At 45.1% G+C, this 27,676-nt stretch overlaps 1 protein-coding gene across 2 annotated transcripts in view; it reads left to right on the forward strand.

Annotated features, from left to right (window-relative positions):
- The window catches only part of FASTKD1 (FAST kinase domains 1), a 253,793-nt gene that overhangs the window by 212,469 nt on the left and 13,648 nt on the right, over positions 1 to 27,676 (forward strand). For both annotated transcript variants that reach the window (XM_078681609.1, XM_078681610.1), the window contains 2 exons: positions 8,122 to 8,235; positions 10,285 to 10,426. In XM_078681609.1, the coding sequence (XP_078537735.1) occupies positions 8,122 to 8,235; positions 10,285 to 10,426 (256 nt within the window). The remainder of the gene's footprint in view (positions 1 to 8,121; positions 8,236 to 10,284; positions 10,427 to 27,676) is intronic.

Consider the following 27,676-nt stretch of genomic DNA (forward strand, 5'->3'; position numbering starts at 1 on the left):
GCCGTTTCACAATAGTTTTAAGGATGCCATGATTGCAGTGATATCAGAGCCTAGACTGCATGGCCAGAGAGGTATTCCAGTAACATACTAACTGAAGTAGAATGCCTTGTGTACACAAATACAGAGAGGGGTAGGATCCTGAGAGAGTGAAGTGTAAACTAACATAACTGTTCAGACAGCCACCCGGCAAACCGGAGGAGTGTAGGGAACTAATGAAGTGTGGCGGTTCTGCCTTGATATAGTGGAGGCAGATTTCTGTGCAAGCCCCACCCAATGTGGTCACAGTTGCTGAGGTCTCCTGAAGTACTGAACCAAATATAAGAAACTATAGAAATATTTATTGAATAAAATGATAAAGGGGATGTTACAGATAGACTGACTGCTTTGGGATGCAATTAAAAAAGTGGTAGGGGGTGTATATTGTCAACATATACACTTTTAAACAGGGAGAGAATAGGTTGAGAACCAAATGAAAGAGATGGAATAAACTGACAAGTGTACAAACCAAGATGAAGAAAACGTGCATCTCTGAAAAGCTCTGATCAAGGTGCTTGGCGCAAGCAAAGCATAATATGCACTGCTAAGAATTGAACTAAGAAATTAAAATGGTTGGGCCTAGGAGGGTAGGCTTTCAGCTGGTAAACTGTACTAAAAAGCCAAAGAAAGTGTAGCTTTAAACCAAGGGTTTGGAAGGATGCAAAACAAAGATGACAAATATATAGCCAACGCCTTTAAAAACTTATCAGCTGTATGTTGCAAAGACAGTCACCGGTGAAGAGTTCAAGGAATACTGATTGTGTATTCAGGAGCTGGGGTTGACAGAAGATGGAATTAGATGGGTACTTTAGGATAATGGCATCAAGTCAGTGCTAAACTAATAAATCCCCTTTGTAGCTCATACCGAGCCATTTAATAATTAATAGGGCTGCCAAACTGATAAGAGGCATCCTTGCAGCAAGAATGGGGAGGATAATACCTGGACTGATAGAGCCAGATCATTTGGGGTTTGTCCCTGAAAGAGGGTGCTGGGAAAATACCAAGAAATTACTACACATAATTGACTGTGTACACAGAACAATTAAAATGGTGTGGCTGCACACATTTTCATCAAGAATACAATGAAGTTGTATGAGTGGGAGACAGATCTGTTTACTGGGTCCTAAATGAATATAAAAACCTAGAGGCAGGTCAATACCTGCAACTAAGAGAAGTTTAGAAAAGGGAGGGAGACTGGTCAAAGTTGTTCTCTCTCCCATATATTATTCACCCTCATGTAGAGGCCCTAGCAGACATCAGAAGCAATTCAATACAAGGGGTGAAGATAGAAAGGGATAAGCACACATTGACGACGTATGCTGATGTCATCATGGTTATGGTAGCCAGTCCCAGGTACTCCACCCCAGCACTGCCTCAGGAATTCAGTCAGTTGGTAGAGTGTCTGGATTTAAAATCAATCTAAAGGCAGCTCCACTCTGGTATATGGCGGAATGGTATCCATGAGTCGGAGAAGCAATTTTACTTTATTGATCAATCAATAGCAAGGACTCTTTTATAAAAGTTGTCCCATGGCTGAAGAAACAAAAACAAAGGTGGGATTTTTACTGTCTCCAGTAACCAGTGTAACATTGGGGTATGGAACAAGGTAGCTACTGTAAATGCTTCTTTCACCTTCCCATCGCACATGACCCCATATTACGAAACCCAGAGTTCACTCCAGATATGGAAAAAGGGGCATCTGTAGTATGGAGGAAGAAGGGCTGTAACAGTTTCTGCGAACTATTTGATAGTGGCTGAATAGTCCCCTTTAAGACACTAAAGTGAAGTTTTGCCTTCCTGGAATCAAAACGGTTTAGATACACACGAGTGAAGCACCTGGCAGTACACACTGACATTCAACAAATGATAGATAGACCACTGCCTAAGTATGAAAAATGGTTGAGTGTGAAAGATAAGAAACTAATCTCTGGACTATACAAACTTCTGCAGAACCTGGAGGAGCAGGCAAAAATGCCAGGAGGCGACGATGGGAAAAGAAACTATGGAGAACGTTGACAGATAGAGAGTTGAAGGAAATGCATGCTAAAATCCAGAATACAGACAGAGCAGTGAAAGCAACAAATTAAAATTTCTTCATACTGGTACCATACACCAGTCCAGTAAAGCAATCCGGACTGACGGAAATCCAAAAAATGCTAGAGAGGCTGTGGAGAGAATGATGCTGGTGTATTTGCTCTGGCCATGCCCCAAACTCCTAACATTGTGGAAGAAAGTATTGAACACTATTGATGGGATGTTTAGGTTTCCAGCATATATCATCTTGGGTATTGCCAAAGGACAAGTATTTCCCCTACTTTCTAAGAGTAGGAGACAGTTGGCTGTAGCCTTATTTGCTGTGAAGCAGATTTGGCAAAATTTGGGATATTGTGGTTACAATCACTTATGGCCTCTCTGAGAAACTCCAGCACTTTGACGAAGCCTGGTAGCCATTCCTGCGATACTTGGCTAAAGAAGTCACATTGCCTAAATACTGAAGAGTCCTGCACACAGACACGGGAAAAGGTGAAGGAGAACTGATGCAGTACAAGGACTGATAAAGGTCACAGATGTCTGAGAAACATTCATATTGAGACTCTAGCTGTTGTGGGGCAGAGCGGGGGTGGGTGTTGGGGAGGCCGATATACCATTTATACTTGCCTGCCGGTGGTTGCAGACCAGTGCTTTGTTCAAAACAAATAAAAGATTTTTATCCTAAAATTCACAGGCCCGATACTTATTGATGCTCAGTTTGGTGTTGCAGCATTTGGTGAAATAGGGGTATGTAAGGCTGAGGTGGTAAAAAGGATTAGAGGGGCACCAGTGCAAGAGTTAAGCACGTTTGGGACTATTGTGATAATCCTGTTGCTTGAAGTGATATTTTAAGCATCTTATTATTGTTAAATGCTTTTGTCTACGTCCTAATCCAAAGAGGGCAGGCTCTCTCTTAGAGAAAAACTAAAGTTTGCAACCAGGCCAATATGATTTAAAAGGCTACTCCGAGCGTGAAGCACCAATGCAGATAATTTCATGTTTAGCTCCTTAGGAAATTGGGTCTACCAAATGTGGATCCAGAAACTGACTTTTGATGATCAAGGTCACAAAGTCTGCAAAGTGATGTTTAATTTAAGTTAGTACTGCTTCAGTGAAATCCTTGTTGTGGGCTTGAAAAGGAGGAAAAACGACAAGCTTCAAATTAGAAGGCTAAGACAAATAGAGAATAAGCTACAAATGTAGCTAGAAAAAAAAGATCCACTGGAGAAGTTGTAGGAATAACCCCTGTATGGAGAGAGGAAACCCCCTGGTTCCTGAGGTGTTTGCTCACTAGAAGTAGAACTTGGCAGGACCTGGAGTGAGAGAGGCTTCAGATATGTAATCTAGTATGAGAAGGCTGAATTGTACTGCATACTTGTTTTTCCTTTTGGTGAACATGATTGCCATCTGAATCACTTTCAGTTACTGCAGCTTTTAAATGCAATCCCACAGCTGTGTTTAAGTACATCGGAGTATGGTGAATTGATCTCTCATCTTTCATTTTCCTTCTAAAGATATTTCCAAAAGAAAACATGTTTTATTTTTTATTTTTAGAGTTTTATATAGCGCAAACTCGACCAGAAGATATCGGAGCACTCTACATGAGCACCAGCTACATTACAGATGGACACATTAATATTTTTTATAGGCAAGGGGAGATTAAGTGATTTTCCCAGAATCACAGGATGTTGAGCATCCCTGCCAAGACTCTAACCCAGTTCCCCAGCTTCCAGGTCGACCGCTTTAGCCATTAGGCCACATCCTCTCCCAGCATTTGAAGAATTGGTACAGGGATTTTCTATCCTTCTCCATTTTAGCCAATATGATATTTGCATGGTGGCAAAATATAAAACATGTCTGTGATTAAACGAAGGAAGACTCCTAAACCTTTCTTGATGGTGTACACAATGGTGAGAAAAAACTAATGTCCAAGGACTGTTCATATGCAAATCCTAAAAACATTTACTGTCTAAGGATGACGATTTGACTCGTCATGGTTACCCCATGTTGCCCAAAGCACTAAATCACCTTAAAGCTGCTATCTTCCTTTTGTAGAGCTATTGGCTGCTGGGAGGATACCTGAATTAAATGGTATGAATGTGGTGGACCTTGAGTAGTTGACTGATTGTCAAACAAAGCTTAGCTTCTCTCCTACCCTAATCTTGTTAAGTATGAGTTTATGGAACATAGTTAATCCTTGGAGATTTTGAAACAGACTGACATGAAATTTTAAAAACCATTCTCTTTTTCATATCAGACTGTTGGACAAAATGTTTCAGAGTACTTTAAAGTCCATAAAACCAGCTATAAATGATTTTGGGGCTAGACCTAAGTTGGGCGCCACTTATTAGTTGCCCAATTGAAACCTGTAGTGTAGATGATTTGTTTAAAGGTCCTGAATTCTTTAATTGATAGGTTGTTTATGCCTTATGCCAAAGAGTGTAATTCAGATAATATTGAACTGTTGCCTTCGATCTGACTCCAATCACACCTTGATTACTGAAGGTCAGATTTCTCTGGTCCACTAGCCTATTATCTCCCTGACTTTATCTTTTTAATTGATGATATTAACACAATGTATAGTGAGGGATATTAAATGATGATGTAATTGAAGCTTTTTAATAAGGTGTGTGGTATTACTTAGATTACATATCCTAATACAAAAAGTGTCTACAGAAGACCAGGAATCTACTATCTGCTGGAACACTTACAAGTTTTTTTAAATGTTAGAACTCTAGGTGGCATCCCAAGCCTTACGTCCAAAGTATTTGGTGGCCCAAAATGGCTTCCTGACTTCACTTACATTCTGGATTATGTTTTAATGTTTTCATAGCTTTTCTCATGTTAGACAAAATAGAAAGTGACCTCATGCTGCAGTGCCTAGTATTAATTTAGTTAGGGACAAGTTTGGCTGCCCAGCAGAGGCTGAGAAATGTCCCATTAAGGCCCTGGCATGCACACCTCCGGATTGCATAATTTGGCTGGCTTAATCTTATGCCCAGTGTTTTGAGTTTATTGGTCCGCATTACTTCTAGTTAATGAAGGAGGGGCCTATTCCTTATTGATTACTGAAATTTTTATTTGAATCTTGCCACAAAGATAGCTGTTCACATCTCAGAATTGGCATTTCCGTTTATCTCAAAGTGACATCAAATTAGTTGTACTTGAAAGTAAGGTACTCAGTTTGCTGAGATGATAAAAATCGGAATAAGGTCAAGAAAAATTTCTGTGTTGCCTTTTTTAGATTAGTGAGGGATGGAGGCGAAGTAAGAGGAGAGTGAAAGAGTGAGGTAACAAGTTTAGTAGAGTGACCAATGACTTTATTTTATGGAGGTCAAGCAGAGTCCCTATCATTTAGGTATGGTTTGTGGCAAAAGGTGGGGACGATTGGATTGGGACCATACTCTGAGTCTGAAAATAAGAGTATTAGTTCATCAATGGCCTGGTGGTCAACATTGCTTGTTCCACTCCTTAGGTCTACACCTAAGATTATGATCCTCTACAAAGCCTTGAAAATGTCCCTGAATACCTATCCACAAAAATATGCGGACATAAACTTTGAATTACCATTTGATAGTGGTTCTGAGACCTCTTCGGAAAGTGTTTGCGTTGAACATACTGCATCACCTTCACAATTGCCAGACAGTTCCGTTTAGCCCCTGAAGACCTAGGATGGCGTTCATTGAGGGATGTCCACAGTGAATAATGTTGCAGCACTTACATTAAAGACTAGCAAATCTGTGGGTCACGGTGTGTTGTAAATCATCACCATAATGTTCCTAATTTTCACCATAATGTTCTTAATCTTCACCATAGTGTTCCACTGGATTGATTGAGCTTCTGCAGTTCAAGTTAGATAAGTTTGATATCCCATCATTATTGCTTTCATTGGTAATTGCTGTCAATCTGGACTGGATGATACGGCAGTGATGAGCTTATTGTAAGTAGAGTTCGATGTATAGCTGGCGTTAAATAAGGGTGCGTTCTAACTCCCATTTTATATAATCTTTGCATCTTTGATTTGGATGAGCCATTGAGGTCACTTTACCTGCAAATGTAAGTGGAGAGCATGTGCCCAGGACAAATTACAATCTTATATTTGTATACAAATTAAATACAGAATAATACAATTCAAAGCTACATAATACATTTTATGCCAGCCAGTAGCAAGGCCACTGTTGACCAACTACAAGTATACAGTGCTAATGCAATAATAGCTATTGTACTGAACTAAACTTAAACTGCAAACTACTAACAATGCAGGTGAGGGAATACAGAGTACGATCCGTAACAGTGAGGCACTGCAGCCACTTAGATGTCATGGTATGTGAATGCTTTGTCCATTTAATACGTATCAAGTGGTAGCACCTGTCCTCTGTTATGATAATGATGGTATAATCCAGAACCATAAGAACAGTGGGCTTCTCAAGGGTGTTGTGTTCTAGGATATTATATACATGGATTGCAGTTTGAGCTGTTCTAAAGTAAAAATCCAGCCTTTTAATTTTTCACATAGAGGTCTTCAAAGCAGTTCGAGGAGATTAATGTGTAGGAAGTTGAAGTCGGACCACTTAAGTTGGGGACCAGACAGTATGTGTAACTGCTCTTATAATGTAGGTCAGTCTTTTTACTCCGATTGTGGGTTTCTGGCTCTGCTTCCAATAAAAGCTCATCTAGTCTCTTTGCAAATGGCCTGTCTGTACTTACATACCGGGCTTTCTAGTAGTTCCCGGTGGGAGAAAAGGCACTCCGATGGAAGAGGCTTGATGTAGAAGAGAGGCCCTAAATATATGTGATCATACATCAGTTTAAGGGAGGACATACTTGCTCATTGCTTTGGAAGAGGTCTTATTCTGTAGCTTCACTAGACTTACCACATGCTCTCCAGATCATAAGTCTGCCCAGAGTTTATAGCCTTGGGTAGCCTGTCACTTCAGACAAGCTATTGACGTGTGGTCCGCCTATGTGGCTGTTAGGGCTAGTACATTTGTGTAAAGGGTTGCACAAGGATAGGAAAGGCTGAGAAGGTCCTAGTTAAGAAATTAGTAACACTCCGTTAGAGAAGTTTTTTTGTTTGTTTTTGGTTCCTCAAAGTCATGTCTTTTTTACAATTTAAAGGATTGTTTGGATTTTTGGAAAGGTGATTTTAGTTTTATGACGTTGTGCATCAGGTGATAAGTTGTACATGTGTCCCAGTATTGAGAGTAATAAGGGCTTAGCATGGTCTCCATAGACATGATAATGCAGGGTTTGAGGGGAAGCGCAGGAATACAGTATCTTGTAGTATGCCAGTGCTCTAAACCCGATTTGCAATTTGTTTATTTTTTCCCTATAATTAAGGATCTTATGTTCTTGTCTTCCATGGAGATGTTTAGAAATATGTCCTGATTCCGCAGCAGTCTCTCTCAAAATGTTAGTATAGTTTGTAAATCTTCAGAAATGATTTGCCTGTAAGTGAAACCCGGGATTATCATACAATGTCTTTTAAAGGCTGTTAAAAAAAAAAAAAGTCACCTACCTAGAATTCATCTTAAAATACTAGAACAAAACATTTGCTGACCAGTTGCTCTTAAGAAAGCATATTTAAAGGACATATATTCTAATATGAGATTTTAATGATTTATTGACAGTGAGCCTGGTTTGCCCGAAATATTCATATTGCGTTATTTTTTGTTACACCTAAGACTTGGTAAAAATATTTGTACATTACATTTTCAAAACTATTTTTATAACTGTACCAATGCCTTCACACAAAATTGAAATACATTTCAGCTGGTTTACGGTGGGATGTCAATTGTTAAGATTACATTGTAAACTCTTACAATTAATTATAACTTTGTGTTAAAAATTTAGATTTACATTTTAGTATTGTGAAAGGGCAGGAAGCCAGATGGGCAAACATTTAATATTGACCATTGCTCCTATGTTGACATCTTATTTCTTGAGCGGCCTTTAAAATTGTCCCCAGTATTCGCTCTATACAGATTTGAAATGTGCCCTTATACCAGATATCGTTTATTTGAGTTAATAGTACTCTGTTTTTATTTTGAACAGGTAATGGCAGTCTCAGTGCAGTGCAGCATCAAGTGAACCAACTGCTGGGAGAGCTCCTGGGAGGAATGAATTATGCAAGGATATCTGTGAAGACGCCCTATTATTATACCATAGGTAAGTGGTGACCAATTGTGCATTAGATGATGAGTGATGAAATTGGCTCATTGCGCCTATAGAAAATAAAAAGAGATCACTGTAGTTTTAGCATAATTACCAGTTTAGTAGTGCGAAGTATAAGCAGAGACTAAAACTTCACTAGTTATAGGGTATCGCCTATTTGAAAAATTGGTTGTGGCATAATTGTTAGCTTCAGAGTTTAGTCAACCTTCAGAAAGTAACCGCGTTATTTCATTGCTAAAATCTGAAAATGTCATCGTAGGTACCAGGGATCTTCATGTCTTGCCTCAGATGCGTACATCTACTCCGCACATTTACTAAGCAAAGGAAAACATGGCATTTACAAGTAACTATAGTCCTGCAATGCAAAGAACAATGTATTTCAATTTCAAACCAACTGTTTATATAGTTCATAACTAGTATATTTCTAGTATACCCAGCACTCCACATATGATGCATCTTCCAGGACGAGCCCATTCCCCATCCTCGCCCATTCCCCATCCTCGTATTACTTCTACATTCTGGCTCCTTCTCAGCTTCCAGACCAGAAACTGCTTCTGTAGCTGTTAGATAGAGCTTTGCACACCTATACTCGCCCGGTCTCTTCTTGTGGGGCAGACAAGAAGAGACCAGGGAACGTGTAGGAGGTGAAAGGCAAAATGGCACCCTTGGTGAGTATGTGACTATAGGCGCATTCCCCTCCTCTTTATGTCTCATGGTGCTTTTCCCACAATATGAAATAATAATATGAGCTAGAAGTACAGGGTGAGGAGACCCATTGCATGATTTACGTTTTATATTGTTTGTCCTGAAACTTAGGGAAAGATGGCAGACTGTTAGATAAAAGAATATTATTTGCAAGTCCTCATTAAAGCCTGAGACCCATAGTGGTCTATAAGAAAGAGCTAAAACATGCCTAAAATAGAAAGGGTGTAGGGTCATAATACCCCATTGACACTTGTCTATTTTTATCTATACCATAGACATCTGTTATTAAAAGAATAACTGGGTGTTCGTAAGGTATTTTTATCTCTCGGAAGACCCCGGCAGGAAAATTTCTCAAGTGCTCCCTGGAATATGGTTGAGCCATCCTGGTTTATAGGGACCAGGATCAGACCCAATGATGAAGCATACCATTAATACAGTGGGTGAGGGAATTTAACAGTTTTGAGATTACACATTCATTACCTTCCATCGTAATCATCTTGATTCAGATTGGAAATCTATTTGATCATAGGTTGTGGAATACCATTTTGTGATGAATAATTGATTAGGGAGACAGTATCCTATATACTGGAATTTCTCTCCTCCCCCATCATAAAATTGCTGTTTATGATCGGATTCATTTACTTTGGGAATTGCAACAACAACATCTTATATATGAATGTTATTTAGCAAAGCGTTGTAGGTAAAAGGCTTCTGTAATATTATGTGCTTGTGATCGTTGAGAGACGCGCTGCCAAGTAATTCCGAGCTAGCATAATGCCAGAGTATTCAAGAAAGCAACGGTTGCTCCTTTGAGTAATTTTGTTAAGTAATATAGGTCTTCAGTAGAGGAATGCCTTTGATTGGCTCCGTTCTTGATTTGTCTTATGTGCAGACGCGGCCGGTAGTGGGAGTACCTGCCGGCTGGTGAAATGGGGAGGGGAAGGGGCAGGGTATGGGATAGTAATGTATGGATTACGGACCTTAACAGGTAAGTAAACAAATAAATAAATAAAACTAATTTCGTTGTGTGCACTGCATCACCAAATGCCTTTTACATTTTATCTAGCAGATGTGCTTCATCGCTGATTGGTGATGTGTGTGTGTGGTTGTGTATATGAGTCGGTGATTGAATGCGTGAACAAGCTAGTGGTTGGGTGAATGGGTGAATGGGTGGATAAGCAAGTGAATGCATGGATGAATGGCTGGCTTAGCACTGACTCATGTTTCTGTTGTCCTTCCTATAAATGTTTTAGCTTAATAACCGTTTTATGGTCTAGCTAAATGTTTCATATTAATGTTTTTTTATGTAGACTAAACTGTTAATTATTTTTCCTGCAGATTTTGAATGTGTTCTGGATAGGAACGGAAAACCCCTGCCATACATGGACAGAAATTCACTTTTGGCTGATTTATTAAAAACGAATTGGGGACCAGAGAGTCAAGCTATTACAAGCCGAGATCTTCCACCAGACGCTCAGAGGTTCATCATTTTTTTCCATGCATGTTTTAGTAATGTTCTCTTATCTACATTAAATAATCAATTGCTAAAACTGTATTTAAACCTAGGGACTTCTGGTTTATTGGCTGGGGGTGTAGGAAGGGGGGTGCGGTGGGTGCCGGCCGCCCCGGGTGTCATCACTGGGGGGGGAGGGGGGGGGGGTGACAAAATGGCAAAAATGTGTTTTAAACACACATTTTTGCCATTTTGTCAAGCCGGGGGTGACCAGAAATTTTCCGCACCGGGTACCACCTGACCTTGCTACGTCACTGGTTTTGGTTATGCATTACGTTGTGTTTTTTAGGTCCAGCCTAGCAGCACACATGCGCTGATCAGAGAGGCTTGTAGTGTCTGAATATGGGTGTGAAGCACCGCCCATGCATTCTGTTGGATCCTGTTACTGCCCTTCATAAAGGGTTGCTTTTGTTTGGTGGGTATGTTTGGTTGCTCCCCACCTTTGAATGTTTCCGACCCTCCTAGGCGTCAGGCTCTGTTACTGCGGTGTTCCTTATGTTTTTTAAATGTTATGTACTTTGTGCACTCCGTTCTTGTTGTTTGCATCGGCAGTGTAGAAGCACGGTGCTTGCTTCAGGGACGCTGTGCTTTGTTTTGGATGGCCGGAAATTGCACACATTTTTCTTTCAATCAAATGCGCGCAGCTGGTAAGGATAGGATGTAGACAGGTTTGGGGTGGCCGGGGCCGATGCAGGGGATGTCTCCTATCACTGCAATGGAAAGATTAGAAACCTGCCTGGGTCAGCTTCAGGGTATTTGGTCTAGTATCCTTCTTGCAAGTTCCGAGGACGACGCCCTGTTCTTCGTTCTCTGTACCAGGGAGCAGAAAAGTAAGAAAATATGATCACTAACTTTATTTTTATAGTCTCGCTCAGTCTTGTAGCCTCGTAGCGCTATAACCATGGGTGCTGCTGACTGCCCGTATTTAAAGGTGTTTAATAGATCAGCCACATGTATAGTCATTCGGGGTATGCAGAATTTGTATTTACCTAATGATGTGAAATTTCGCAAAACTTAGCTGAAATGCAAAGCGGTATTTAATGCTACATTTCAGCATGAAATACATTTTCTGGTCCTTTTTGGCCAGAAAAACTCATTTTGTGCTTAAAAAACAGAGGGAAAAAAGTGCTGCACGCAGCCGCTTAAATTCTGGTGGTGTATGATGTTCCTGTGCACCCTCGCTATTTTTAGGGGGGGAAACGGTGCCTGATTAGGCATCATAACTGAAACATGGCTAACCAATAGTAGTAATCCAGATTTAGCCTCAGCCCTACCAGATGGCTATTCCATTTTTAGGCAGGATAGACTAAAGGGGAGAGGAGGAGAAGGAGCCATAGTGTTGAGAAACCATATAAAATGCCATACCTTCAACTTAGAGCCTCTGAAAGGAATAGAAGGGCTCGGTTTTTCTATTAAGTTAACAGACACCACCTCCTTTTCAGGAGGTTTAATTTACCGCCCTCCCGGCAGTGCAATTAAGTTCTTAGAATCCCTGGGCGATTCCTTAGGTCAACTCCTTCTCCGTTACCCCCATTTCACCCTACTCGGAGATTTCAATCTACAATTGGAATCTAAACTTGATGCTCAGACACTTAACTTCTATCAGACTTTGGAAATCTTTGATCTACAACAAAGGGTAACACAACCCACACACCAAGCAGGACATACCCTTGATGGGATATGTACTAACTTTCCCCTCTTAAACATCCAAATACCTGTCCCACAAATTTGGACAGATCACAGTCTGATTCCCTTTAATATCAGAGCAACATGCCCCCAAAACTCCTTAAAATTGAACAAACATGCAGGAAATAATACTAATTGGACTAAGGTCGAAGACAGCTTTAGGTTCCAACTTATATCCCAGAATTAGATTCCTATTATTTATTTTATTTATTTATTATTACATTTCTTAAGCGCTCAGCTACCCGTGGGTTTCCCGGCGCTGATTATGTCAGGTAACGTGGAACAAGACTCCAAATGCTTTCTTAATTGGATGCAGATAGAGATCAAAAAACGTGCCCCTCCCAAACACCCTCCAAAAAAGGAAAGAAGAGGAAAGAGAAATGCCCCTTGGTTCACACCTGAATTGGCCAAACTCCACCTTCAATGCAAAAAGGGTGAACGCAATTGGCGTAAAACGTATGACCCCGCAAATAGAACCCTTTATATCCAGCAGAGGAAAATATATCTTGGTGCTATTAAAATCGCCAAGAAAGAGTTTTATATTAACGCCATTAAGGAAGCAAAACAAAAACAAAAAACGTTATTCGCCATTGTCAAGACTTTTATACACCCTAAAGCATTGCAACCCGAAATTCCTCCCTCCATAGAACTCTGCAACCAAATTGCGGACTTCTTTGCGGAAAAGATTGACCTCATACAAAAGGATTTCCCAGCCTCTCAAGTCCATCAGTCCCCTTTCTCTCAAGTTCAGGAAGAAAACGTGATCAGTTGTCTAAAAACCTTTACACCAGTCTCGCTAGCCCTAACTCGGGAAGTGATTCTTGCGTGTAAATCGGGTTCCCCTTCGGATTCTTGTCCCCCACGTATTCTTCATCAGCTGATCGAAGTGGTTAATCCTCTTATAAACGAGATTGTAAATACGTCACTTAGTACAGGCATAGTGCCAGGCCAGTGGAAACAAGCAATTGTAAAACCCTTGATGAAAAAGCCCAACAAATCCCCCACAGAGCTTACAAACCTACGCCCTATTTCACTCGTCCCAGTATTAGGTAAGATCACTGAACAGATGGTATACAAAGAGTTAAAAAGACATGTTGAAATCAATAATGTCCTCCATCCCCAGCAATCGGGCTTCCGATCTCACCACTCTACGGAAACAGCCCTGATTGAACTCTCCGATTCCATAAAAAATCTGCAGGATCAAGGAAAGAATGCCGTTCTAATTTTATTAGATCTCACCGCGGCATTCGATACCATCTCTCATTCTATACTGATAGGTAGACTAAGAGATATTGGAATTTCGGATGTAGCATTGGCATGGATTGTCTCGTTTCTGACAGAAAGAACACAATCAATTGCATTGGGCCCCTTCCTTTCCAAAGAAAAAAAAGTGCTTTCGGGAGTCCCTCAGGGCTCCATTTTGAGCCCACTCTTGTTTAATATTTACATGGTTCCTCTTATCTCTCTTATTGAATCATACGGCATACTAGTAACATCGTATGCCGACGATACTCAGCTTATCGTCCCTCTTGACAAGAACTCCACCAATGCGGAACAAAACCTCAAGAATTGTCTTGAAGATGTTTTCCGCTGGATGGAAGAGAACCACCTTAAATGCAATGTAAATAAAACAGAGATTCTCCCTATGGGAAAGACCCACCATTTTTGTCCTACTAAATGGTGGCCAGATGACTCTCCTGCCCCCCCACAAACTGTGACGTCAGCACGAAATCTAGGTGTTTTATTTGACACTGAATTATCATTTGACCAACATGCGAGGAACATGGCAGGAAGCTGCTTCAGTATAATAAAATCTTTAAAGAAGTTTTTCGACTTCCTGCCCACCGACTCGAGAAAGGCTGTCGTAGTTGCCTTAATCCTCGCTCGCCTAGATTACTGTAATGGCTTGATGGCAGGTATTAAAAAGATCAGACTGAAAAAACTTCAAAGCGTGCAACACGCAGCCGCCAGACTTGTTCTTAAACTGCCAAGGTTATCCTCAGCGTCTGCCGCCTTAAAGACCCTTCACTGGCTGCCTCTGCATAAGAGGATACTATTTAAAATTCTGATTGTCGCCTTTCGAGCATTCATTGGTACAGGCCCAAAGTACCTGATCAGGCGCTTTCCCCAGTACAACCCTTCCAGAACATTACGATCCGCAGGAGCCAACCTAATAAAGTTGGCCAAATTTAACTCCAAAACCAAGGGAGGGAAGACCGTAACCTTCCTGGCATCCAAAGCTTGGAATTCTATGCCTAAGAACCTTAGACTTTTAACTCAGGAAAACCAGTTCAGGAAACATCTGAAAACCTGGATTTTTAATCTTCCAGATGACTACGTAATGTCCACCATCTAAGACTGCTCTTGTAATTGTATGCACACTGCTTCATTAGCGCCAAGCGATAGTGCGCTCTACAAATAAACCATACAAATACAAATACAAATCACAAACATAACACAAAAATATGCAAAATCGGTTGGTAAGCAGTGGTTAAAATGGCATTAAAGAAGTGTAGGTACTCATTGCCCAAGAGTAGCTGTGTGCTGCTGGGAAGAGTCCTCCGTTCTCCTGAAACGTGTCAATGGGTCCAGGGGGAGCTGTACGGATGGAGAACCCACTCTGTCCTGGTGAAGTGCAGAACTCCCTGTGGTCCAGTGGAGTACAGTGAGAAAGGATGCGCCTGAGATGTACCCATGTGAAAAGCAGTGTGTGTGGATGTTGAACAAGTTGTTCCAGGAGCCCTCTTTGTCACTGATGCTGGAAGGACCGTGTGTCTGGGTGAGCCCGGGGCAGAAGTACGGACACAGGGGCGCATTCTGAGCTGGTTAATGATGGACACTCAGTAGTGACTGTCGGTGGAGAGCTGGCATGAGAGAGAAGCTGTGCTCAGCAGCCCCCCTGTACAGTAACACTCCGGGTACATGGCAAGACCAGCCCATGGCTTCTGGTTGAGTGTGATGCTTGCATCCCCCTGTGCCTCTCCACTAGCTGTGGCTCAACTGGTGCACAAAGGGATGGCAAGCCGAAACGAGCATCACTCGATGCAGTCAGACAGTCAAAAGTACTAAATTAAACACATTCTCAATGAATCAACTTTTTTATCATTGCAGAATTTTAAAGAGTGCTTATCCTCTGAGGTCTAAGAGTTGGGGGTGGGGTGGTGGTAACGTTTGTTAAAGTGCCCCCAGGGGCTCGTCAGGCCTGTGATCTGCACTTCCAGGCCTCTCTTCCGCGAAGGCCCCTTTTAGACTCCTTTGTAAGGCCTGAAGGGCGCAGGACCCCGGCTGCACCATACACTGAGCTGCTGACACTGCACCTGATGCTGGGAAATGCACAAGGGGCCTAGCTATCAGGGACCCATCCTGCCCCCCTACACTGCAGGCTGTGTGCACCAGAGATTTGAAAAATTCACCAGTTCAGTTGTTTTATTAAGAGATTTGCAAGTGCCCCTCCTCCTAAAGAGGGGCGGAGTTCGCATCAGAATGTCATGATTTGTACTCTGTCAAACTCCTTCTGCTCGCGGTGAACCTGGGCAGTAAAGAATAGAATAGTCCAGGGATAGACGGGAGGGCATTCGCCGCAATAGAAAGGCTGCCAGATGGCTCTGTGATCAGGCCCTCAGTGTCCCAGTTGTGGACATTCACTATAGTCCAGTGAATTCTGGGAGCTGTAGTCAAGGTTCATCTCAATGCAACCATTTGGACTGAAGCTCAAGGTCCTGATGATTTGCAGAAGGAAAAACCGCATATGGGATAATTATTTTGTTTAATTATGTATACGTTTTATAAAAACACTTCTCATCTAGGTCACTATAGAGGGCTTGAGCAAACAAGCATTTGCAATGCAATAGGTCTTGCATTTTCGAAACTCGGACCTATTGGTATTGTAAATGACAATGCCTTTATTATTGCAGGTTTTTTAAACACATAAAAGGCATTGCCATTTACGTGCTAATAGCTAAAGATCTTGCAAATGCGAGACCTATTGCATTGCAAATGCTTGTTCTTATTTAAAGCAGTTTGCTAAGGACAACCATACAATCTAACCTCCAGTCTGTGCACCCACGTTGCAGATTGTTGAGGTGTGGAGCAATGGAAAGATGCTGTAAAATGTTGTGGGGAGGTTTCTTAATACTATGCAAAAAATATTTACGCTCAAGTGTGGAGTAATCTTACAGCAGTCAGCATACATGGTATACACATTTGAGCAGAGTTAAACATTATTTTGTGATATTCATGAAGTACATACGGGTAGCATGTGAAAAATGCAAAACATTTATAATCTAGACCAGGGGTCTCCAACCTTCTCTGTTGTGAGAGCTACTTCTGATCAGTGAAAATCCTCATGAGCTACTGAAGGCTAAGCAAATTGTGAAATGTTACCAGACACACTTACGCCTAGTTCCATTGATTATATTATTTTTTTATAGTCTTATAAAGAGCACAGCTACCCAAAAAAGGGGTTCCCGGCGCTGAGCATAGAAAGAGAGACCAGAACACCAACCTAATGCAGACATATCTGTGCGGGGGCGGGGTTGCCAGCGCTAGGCCAAAAAAGTCCAGAATATCCACTCAGTACAGCCATATCTTCAAACCTTTGCGGAAAGACAGAAGGGAAGTACAGTTTCAGAGTTACTCTGGAAGGGAGTTTCCCAGTTTTGGACCTAGTCCTGCAAAACATCGCCCTCCCATCTGGCCCAGTTGGAACCTAGGCACAGTGCATAAAGCTGGGTTTTCAGATCTCAGAGTGCGTGCAGGGGAATAGGATTTTACTGGGTCGTAAATATACAGTGGGCCTATCCTGGCTTTAGCCTTGAACATCTAGCACAGAGCCATAAATTGAGTATGTTTCCTGACAGTAAGACAATGAAGCTTAAAAAGAGATATGAAACTGAAGTGTGTTTTGGAAACCGGAACAGCAGTCTAGCTGCTGAGTTTTGGATCATTTGTAGACGTCGAATAGATGCTTGATATGTTCCCAAATACAAGATGTTGCCTTAGTCTAATCTGGATAAGATTAGAGCTTGGATCAGTCTTTTGGCTGAATTGGGGGATCGTCCAAATCTTCTTCACCCATGTAAGCACAGCAAAACAGGTGGAGGTGACTTTAGATACCTGAGGCTTCTTGGAGATATTCTTGTCCAAAAGAAAGCTCAGGTTCTTAACCTTTGGGGACAGATTAGGAAGAAATCCTAGGGAGTCTGACCAATGTTATGGATCCCAAAGTTGGGGGTTCTAACCCAGGACCATGACCTCTGTTTATCCTTTGAGAGTTAACACTCAACAAAGTCACCACTCGACTCGAGCCCAGGTTAAGATGGTAATGTTAAGAGCATTTGTAAAGTGCAACTGTTATCCTAAGCTGTCCTGGCGCTAGCTACAATCCTCCAGAGAAGCACAATTTGAAACCTGGCGAGCAATTAATCAAAAAGCCAAGTTTTTAAGGCCTTTCTAAATTCAAGCAGATCCAGGATATTCCTCAGGTAGAGAGGAAGGTCATTCCAAGTCTCAGCTGCACAAGCACAAAAGCTTTTACCTCCCCACCTGGCTTCTTTTGTGGGTGGTACTATCACCAATTTTGCTCCTAGAGAGCGCCGTGGTCTATTAGGCACATACCACTGAAATTGCTGCATCAGATAGTCAGTTCCTTGTAGAGCCTTATAAACCATGCAGAGTGATTTTTTTTTAATTCTGTTTATTAAAACACACAAAAATAAATCATAAATCCAAACCATAGAATACACTGGGTTGCGGTAAAGCAAAATAATAAATGATGTCACATCCACTTAATCTCAAAAATACAATACAAATATTGACCTACGGGTTCAGGGATCCTCCGACATAGGTGAGTCGTCCGACACAGCAGGGGGAGCACAAATATCCCCTTTATAAACATTCCAGGCCCCCCAAATTTCCCCCCACTTTCTGGGTCTCCCCCTGGCCACATACACAGCACGCTCTCTAAACATACACCAGTCCAGGTCTTCCATCCATTTCCCGATAGTAGGCGGCTGAGCCGCCCCCCATAATTGAGCAATGTTACGCTTGGCGATAGCACATGCTAGCGTGGCCCACACCTTACCGTGAGACGTAAGATCAGTTGATTCCCAAACATTCAAGAGACAACGCCGTGCCTCCAACTCAAAGCCAACTCCCCCACACCTCGCGTATTTTACCATGAACAGGGGACCAATACTCCCGGATAAGGGTACAGTCCCACAGCACATGTAGGAACGTCCCAGCCTCACCACATCCCCTTCTGCACTCACCACTGGCAGCCAAACCCATACGCACCAATCTTAGGCCAGTGACATAACATCGGTGAAGGATCTTCAATTGCACCAACCTGATTCTCATCTGGATAGCAATGACTCTAGGCGAAGCCACTGCCTCCCTCCAATCCTCATCATCAAGAATCAGCCCATCAGCAGCCCATTGATCTCTGACAGCTGCTAGAGGGTCCCCCATATGGTTAACAAGTTTTTTATAAACCAGGGAGATTTTCGTCGGAAGATGACCATCCAGCACCCGATCCTCCAGCGGGGAGGCCTCCGGAGGGGTCACCCCCGGGGAATACTGGCTAGCAATGCGTGCCTGATCTGCAAGTAGCGAAACCGCTCACTCCCCTGCAGTTGATACCGCTCCTGCAAAGTCTCAAACGTAAGGATTCCATCCTTACCCCACATATCACCTACTGGGCAGATCTCAGTAAGGTCCCACTTATCAAAGCCTTTGGTCTTCCAAAGGCTACCCAGGCCTTCGGCATTCCATAGTGGCGTAGCCATAGTTATCTTCCCCTCCCAATTAAGGGAGCGAGTAGCATCATGCCACACCTGAACAGCCACCGCTGTAGGCCCCACCAAGGGAAAACGCCCCCGTCTGGCATACAGTGCCTTGGAGAGCTCACCACCGGGTGTCTGGCCACGGTCCATGGCGTATCCTGGGTCATGCGGCGAGCCATAAGTGGCATGGTTAATTGCCGCCAGCTGAGACGCCCATTAATACTTCCGGATATTCGGTAATCCGATTCCCCCGTCATACCAGGGCAACATCAGTTTAGCAAACGCGATTCGAGGCCTACCCTCCCAGAGGAGTTGTCTCTGGAGAGACTCGATCACCTTGAAGTACGACAGGGGAACCGGCTCCTTGGAATTCTGGAGCACGTATAGAAAGCGGGGAAGCGCCATCATCTTAAACAGAACCGCGCGCCCCAGCATGGAGAGTGGAAGAGACTTCCACCGCACAACATCCCTCCGGAGCCTGGCCAGAGGCGGCAACAAATTATTAGTGTATCTACACTGCGGATCCAGGGACACAAAGATGCCAAGATACTTGAACCCCTCCGCCTCCAGCCTAACCGGGCAGCCCGCAGGGATAGCCGGAGGATCACCACTTTTATTTTAATGGCGAATCCGGAATATCTACCGGTCACCGCCAGTATGTCCAGAAACGCTGTGAGTGAAGCCCGGGGGGAGGTCAAAATATATAATATGTTGTCCGCATAAAGCGATATATTATCCTCACACTTGGACGTCCACCTGAGGCCCTTGATCGATCTGTCCCAACGAACCCACGCAGCCAGGGGTTCTAGCGCCAAAGCAAATAACAGTGGGGAGAGGGGACAACCCTGCCGGGTGCCCCTCCCTAGGCAAAATCAGCTGACCTATGATTATTTACAACCACACGGGCCAGAGGGCAGGAATACAAGAGACGGACCTAGGAAGCGAACTCTGGACCGAAGCCTAACTTATTCAAAACAGCAAAAAGATAAGGCCACTCCACTCTATAGTATGCCATGGTGGCATCCAGCGACAGCAAAACCGTCTGCTCATGTATCTGAGAAGCCCCGCCCAGAACCCCGTGTAATCTGCGTAGATTAAGGGCCGTGTTACGGCGGGGCATGAAAGCGGACTGATCCGGGTGAATCAGTGTCGTAATGACCTTGACCAGACGAGTCGCAAGCAGCTTCGCCAAGACCTTCGGCTCAGCATTCAATAAGTAGATCGGTCGGTACGAAGAACATTCTGTTTCCGGTTTGCCCTCCTTGTATATAACTACAATATTCGCGACACGCTGGTCGTAAGGAAGCTGGCCCGCTCCCTGCTTTCACTAAACATATTTCTGACAAAGGGAGCCAATTTATTTGCATTTACTTTAAAGAGATCAATGGGGAGCCCATTGGGGCTAGAGGCCTTTCCTGAGCGAACCCCCCTAATGGCCTGGGCCACTTCGTAATTCGTAAATGGAGAGTCCAGGTAGTCCCTGTCTTCATCCGAGAGGGTGGGCATCGGAATATCCCGGATCATGTCCGCGTTGTCGGACTCCGTGTAATTACACTCGGCAGCATACACTGCCACGTAGTAACCAGCGAACGTGTCCGCAATCTCCTGCGGATCCATTATTTTATCCGAGCCGTCGGGGTGCAACACCAGAACTAACCGCGACGCCCACTCCCCCTTTTCCAACCAGGCGATCAGCTTCCCAGCCTTATCTCCATGCTCGTACACCCTGCTCTGGGTATCTGCCAGCTGCGCCCTCGCCCCATTACGCGCCAAGCTCTTATACTCATCCCTAAGGAGGCTCAGGCGGTACTTTACCTCCTGGGTGGAGTCAAGCGACACCTCCCGTTCCAGCGCCTGCAGATCTGATTCCACTCTATCCATCTCCGCACTACCCTTCCTATTCTTCCCGGAGATAAACAATAGCAATTCCTCTCTAAGAACCGTTTTGTAGGCTTTCCACAGGGAACAGTTAGAGTCCACCGTTCCGACGTTTTCCTGAAAATAACTGTCCATAACATGCACAATCTCCTTTTTTGCAGCAGGGTCTCGCAACCGCCAGGCGCTAATAGGTGCAACCCTAGCCACGTCATGCCCTCCAAGGTCTAAACCGATCCAGACCGGCGAGTGATTAGAGACCCCCCTCGCCAAGTGTCTCACCTCCCTGACCCAAGCCGCCTGTGCCGCCGGTACCAATACATAGACTATCCTGGAAAGGGACTTGTGTGCAGCCGAAGCGTGAGTGTATTGAGATTCACAGGGGTTTTTGAGTCTCCATCCATCAATCAGACCAGTAGTCTCTACAAAGTCAGCCAACCATCTCCGGGACGGCAACAGAGCCCGTGCCTGGCATCTATCCGTCTCTCCACACATGACTGCATTAAAATCGCCACCAACAATCAGCACCCCAACCGGTAACGTCAGAAAAATCTTGCCCAGGTCTTCAAAAGTATCAGTCTGAAGGGCTGGGGGAACATATACAGATAGAAATGTAACTGTCCTGCCCCTCCCACAGACCCGAAATCCCAGCATATCTACCACTATTATCAGTCCATGTTGCCTGGATGGCTAGCGGGAAGGAGTTCTTAACCAAGATCCCAACCCCCCTCGACCCAGATGTAAACCCTGAATGTGCAACCAATTTATATCCCCCTCTGTGGAGTGCCATGCATCGCTTCCCCATGAGGTGAATCTCCTGTAGCAACACCACATCCGGGGAGTGCCTTCGGATCAGCTGGCTAACCATACCTCTCTTGATCTTGTCCCCAAGGCCATTAACATTCCAACTCAATGCGGAGATCCCAACCACCCTTTTATCGGAGGACATCATTACACCAAGAAATTACAAAATCGACTGTCGATACCCAGTGTGAAATAAAAAGACATACAAAAAACCCAGAACACACCCCGAACACCCCCCGCCATCCCTCCTCCCTGCACCCCTGCATACAGCTTTCGCTCATCCCCAACTAGCAGTGTGCCTGTCTCCCCAACTACACCACAAAAATCTAAAAGTAGAAAATAGAGGAGGGCCCACGGTCTTGCTCCCCCCCCCCCCAACTCTTTGTGGATATGCCCGCATCATAAAATAACACAAGGACGTGTGAACACAAATCTGCTGGCAATCCTAACATTAACCCCCATCGGAACATCCCCCAAAACAATAATCAATGACCCCCTGTTGGCCTCACGCTACACCAAGTCATTGTTCTTCAGCTTCCCCTTGATCGCAGGACTCCTGGTCGGGCCGCTGAATGGTATCAAGCCAGTCCGCCGCTACGTCAGGATTATCGAAAAACCAGGTCTTCCCATCCAGTTCCACACGCAGGCGAACAGGAAACATCATTGCATACCTCATGCCCTTGTCCCTCAGCTTCTTTTTAATCGACAAGTACCGCTGCCTTTGTTTCTGGACCGCCTGAGTGAAGTCTGGGAAGAACAGGAGTGTCGCATTCTCAAATTCCAGTGGGTCCACCGCACGGGCCGCTTGCAGGATAGGATCTCGGTCACGAAAGTTGAGGACACGCGCTATGATCGGTCTAGGATTTGCCCCGACCGGGGGTCTGCCACCCGGCACCCTGTGAGCGCGCTCCACCGTAAAAAGCTTACTGAGGCCCTTAGGTTTGAGATGATTAAGGATGAGGTTCTCGACAAATAGATCCGTAGCCTGCTCCTCAGCCTTCTCTGGGACTCCCAGGATGCGAACATTGTTGCGTCGGGCCCGCCCTTCATACTCATCGAGCCGACGATCTGTAGACTCCCGACGATCTGTAGACTCCCTTGAGGCCCTAAGATCACGCACCTCCTGCTGCAACTGGTTCACGTCGTCAATAAGGCTTGTTGTTTTTACTTCCAGCGTTTTAACTTTCTCGTTCGCCTTCGAAAGGTCCGCCCTGATCAGCCCCATTTCTATCGAGACGGTGTCCAGTTTGGTGTCAAGAGTCTCCATCTGCTGGCCCAGGGACGTCCGGACCCCAGTGATAGCCGCCATGAGGTCTCTTAAGGACGGTTCCTCTTCCGCGGAGTGATCGTCGCAGCTTCCACCAGGACCCTTCCTAGACTCGAGAGGCGACCCCTTGGGCATAGTGTATCTATCCAACTTATTAGACTGCACCTGTCTGGCACCCCTGGTGGTCTTGGGCGCCTGTCTCTCAGAGTCCGTCTTAGTCGCCATTGTGCCCCCCCGAGGGCCTTCGCCGTCACACCCAGAAAGAATCGGTGGGGGGTAGCCGCTCCCATGCAGGGTCAAGCCGCCGAACAAAGGGACCGGCGCCCTCACCCACGCAGCCACAAACCACGTCCGGACCGACCCCACAGCAGCAACAGTAACCAGGCCAAGTATCTCCACCGGTCCACACAGTGCTCCGCTCGACTCCAGCCGCGGACCACCGGGCAAAGGAGGGACCGCCCGGAGTGCCGGGCACTCAGGGTAAATAGCTGCACCCAATCTGGGCTCCGGGATAGGCACACAGGCCCAGCGTGGTCCCCAGTCTGCAAGGGGACACCTCACCAAATCCTGGCCCCCGCGGCGACCTACTGTTCATACGAGGGGACCGACCGTCCCCCACCGCTGCCACATCGAGTTCTGTGGTACAAAAGGGGGTGGTGATGGACGGAGCATCTGAACCAATCAAACACTCACACCCAGTCAACAGATCTGGGTTTAATCCATCACGTTCTTTAGCCCACTCTGCCACCCCAGTTCAGACATGGCCATATGCAAATCAGTCTGACCCTGTGCCTCATGGGAACAGTCCAGCCCGAACTGCCAAGCCATGCCTTCCCTGGACCAGAAACAAGCTTCCAAGGACCGGTTTCTGGCATTTCAGCCGTCTTCAGCCCGGCTTGCTTGAATCCAGTGGCAACGGCGGCTGAAATGCCAGAAACCGGTCCAGGGAAGGCATGGCTTTGTAGATCGGGCTGGACTGTTCCCATGAGGCACAGGGTCGGACTAATTTGCATACGGCCATGCCTGAACTGGGGTGGCAGAGTGGGCTAAAAAACGGTGATGGATTAAACCCAGATCTGTTGACTGGGTGTGAGTGTTTGATTGGTTCAGATGCTCCGTCCATCACCACCCCTCTTTTGTACCACTTTGTTCACCATAAGTTGGCAGGGTATGCTCAGACGTAAGTCCCTTGCTCACTTTGCCACTGGATTCAAGCAAGCCGGGCTGAAGACGGCTGAAATGCCAGAAACCGGTCCTCGGAAGCTTGTTTCCGGTCCAGGGAAGGCATGGTTTGGCAGTTCGGGCTGGACTGTTCCCATGAGGCACAGGCTCAGACTGATTTGTATATGGCCATGTCTGAACTGGGGTGGCAGAGTGGGCTAAAGAACGGTGATGGAATAAACCCAGATCTGTTGACTGGGTGTGAGTGTTTGATGGGTTCAGATTCTCCGTCCATCACCCTCCCCCCCCTTTTGTACCACATCGAGTTCTGTGCAGGTCACCGCGATGGGGCCACACCGGGGGGCACCAGGAAAGTCCTCAAAACAGTACGGCCGCCCGGGTTCAGGCGCCAGCAAAGCAGCCGGGGCGCGGACCGCAACCCCACAGGAGAAGGCACCACGGGGCTCAGGACAGAGGGCCAGTCCGCCACAAGTCCTTTTTCAGGCATCCCCCAAGTCCAGGGGGGGGCCCAGAGTAGTGAGCAAGGCCCAGGAGGAAAAGCAGCCCATGGCCCCCGCGACCGCCGCAGGCCGACTCGGGTCCCTCCCGGCAGCCGCTGTTGTTGGATTACGGCCGGGTGGACCGCAGGCGCTCGAGGCCCCGGCTTCTCACGGCCGCAGGCCGCAAACTGCAGAGCAAAGCAGCGCGATCACCGGGGCACCCAGGAGAGCCGGGAGTATCCCAACCGGCGTCGCTTTGGTTCCCCTACCCGTCGGACGGGTCGGGGGACAGGATTACGGGCAGGATGGTGAGTCTGGAGGCGGAGGTCGGCCGGAGCCGGTCTTCAAGCGGCCATTTTGGTCGCTGGCTCGGCTCCTCCACCATGCAGAGTGATTTAAACTGCACTCGTTTCTTGACAGGCAGCCAGTGGAGTCTACGGATTTCACTGGAGACAGATGCAAATTTGGATATACCTGAAAGCAATCTAGCCACCGTGTTCTGCAAAAGTTGAAGATCAAAAAGAGAAGATAATTTGGGTGTCACCAACATCGGAAAGAAGGGTCAAGTCACAGATCTCCATTATGTCTGCCAATGTGCAGATATGAAAAAGCTGAGGACTTAGCACTGAGCCTTGAGGGATTCCAGTGGTTAAAGTACACTTTTGGGATTTTACTGTGGCCAACAAGACTTGAAACGAACAATCCTTAAAGAAAGATGTTATCCAAGCTAAAGTCGTTCCCTCGAGACCCAGCGATGTCCATCTTTCGAGTAAGATGAAGTGGGACACCGTATCAAAGGCTGCGCTAAGATCTAATAAAATGAGTGCGGACCCCGCAGCAGGTTTTAGATGATATAATCTTCACATGTCAAGAGTTTAGTTTTAAACGCACCATTGCTTTCACTCTTGACACCACAATAAAGATAGATTCATTGGAATCTGCCTTATTTAAGTTAGGCATGGTTTGGAACAAAAATCTAGTACTTTATATTTCTATCATCTTGGTGAATACATTCCATCCACCACGGTAAAGTCCATTTTACAACATGTCTCTCTGAATGGCTTCAAAGAGATAGTTAATTCTGAAACTCATTAGAAGCGCTCCCATCATACCTTGGCTGAGAAAGATATATATTTTTTTTGGGTATACTTTTGATCCTAGAACAAAGACCTTGTTGGAATTCTTGAAGTAATCTCAGCCACTGTCAGTTGTTTAAGGCTGCATTCCAGTCTCTTGTTTTTCATCCATGGTACCACTGTTGACAGTGACCAGTGATATGCAAAACTAGCTTGGTCCTGCTCCAATGTACCACTTTACACCAAGATCAGCCATATGCAATACAGACTTGATCTTGCTCCAGTAAGGACAGCTCCGCGCTAGTTGGCAGGCAAGGTCCCCTCTAAAAGGGAACACCAGCAAACACAGGCTGGTGTTGGCCGACTTAGGCTTCATCAGTGAGGTATAGCTTATGGCCTGTGGCGCAGTAAGAGTAAGCGCTGGGCTCATGTATGGGCAGGCACATGACATTTAAGGTATCTACTGCAGCAAACTTATGTAAAGGATGCTTGAATTTATTTCATCCACTGGCGATCGCCTGGGTTCCAAGCCAGCCTATTGTTTTATGTCTGCTGGCCTCTCAGTCGGGGTTGTACTGTATCTGTTGGAGTAGGACCAAGGCTGATATTTATATGGATGGTCTCTGTCTAGCGTGGCAGAGTGGGCAAAACATGATGGACCACATCTTATCTCGCAGCCATGCTTAATGAAATGTCAGGCACATCTTTAGAAGTGATTTCTGTTGGCACTTTACTTTCAACAGATTCAATGCAAGATAGCCCTTGTGTGCACATACAACATGACCACCATGTTCTGTCTTCAAAAACAAGGAGGCATGCACTCCCCTCAGATGTAGGCCCTGGGACAGCTCATTTGCTACTGGGCCATCCATCAATACATTCATCTCCTAGCAGAGCATCTTCCAGGAGTGGACAACGACCTTGCAGACTTGCTCAGCAGGACTCTGTAACAAGTCTACAAATGGGAACTCCGACCACAAGCACAGCTCCCTTCCTTTCAGAGAAGGGGAACCCCCAAACATAGACCTTTTCACCACAAACAAACGCTAAATGCCACAAATGTTGGCAACCACATCCCCAGTCCATGTTCTGTGGATGAACTGGTTAGGGATCTTTGTGTATCATTTTCCTTCTCTCCACTGATACCAGACGTGGTGAGGAAGCTGAGGCAAACAGCCCTCACCCTGGTGGCTTGACCATGGGCCAGACAATCATGGTTCTCAACCCTATTAAAAATGTCTATTATCCCTCAAGAGAAGCTTCCCAACAGGTCGGAACTCCTCACATAAAACCACAGCAAAGTCAGACTCCCAGACCAAGGGTGGTTCATCCTGATGACTTGGTTCCTAAGAGTTTGGATATCTTTGCCTACCTCAAGAGTGCATGGACATGCTCCGAAAAGCCCATAGGCCCACTACACGCACATGTTATGCTGCGAAGTGGAAGTTGTTTGTCCACTTCAGTACTTCAAACTAGATAAACCTTTCTTACACCTACGATACAAGACATTATTTGCAACCTCCTCCACTTAAAATAGTCCAGCTAAGCCTACACATCAGTTCGAATACACCTAGCTGCCATTGATGTGTAAATGCAGAACAGAGAACATTCTTCCCTCATCAAAATCCTAGTCATTAAAGCTTTTATGAAGGGCGAAGGGCCTTAAACGTGTCATTCCACCAAGGGTGCTTTCAGCCCCAATGTGGAATCTCAACCCTGTCCTTACAAGACTTATGGGGCCCTCTTTGGAGCCACTTCATTCATACCCTTTGCAGTTCCTTTCTTGGAAAGGTGCCTTATTGGTAGCAATCACGTCTCTTAGGCGCATCAGCGAACTTCTGGACCTCACTTCACAATGGCCGGGTGAATCTTAGATCCAAACTTAAATTCTTACCTAAGGGGTCTCCCAATTTCATCTTAATTGGACAATCGAGCTCCCAGTCTTTTTACCACAATCCAACTCGGTATCTGAAAGAGCACTCCACACATGTACTGTGTACACCTCATTAGAAAAGTACTGGGACATGGAAAAGTTGCACATAGATTAATCAAGATTACTGGTAAAT

The sequence above is a fragment of the Lissotriton helveticus genome, chromosome 3_1 (assembly GCF_964261635.1).
Source record: "Lissotriton helveticus chromosome 3_1, aLisHel1.1, whole genome shotgun sequence".
Lineage (NCBI taxonomy): Eukaryota > Metazoa > Chordata > Amphibia > Caudata > Salamandridae > Lissotriton > Lissotriton helveticus.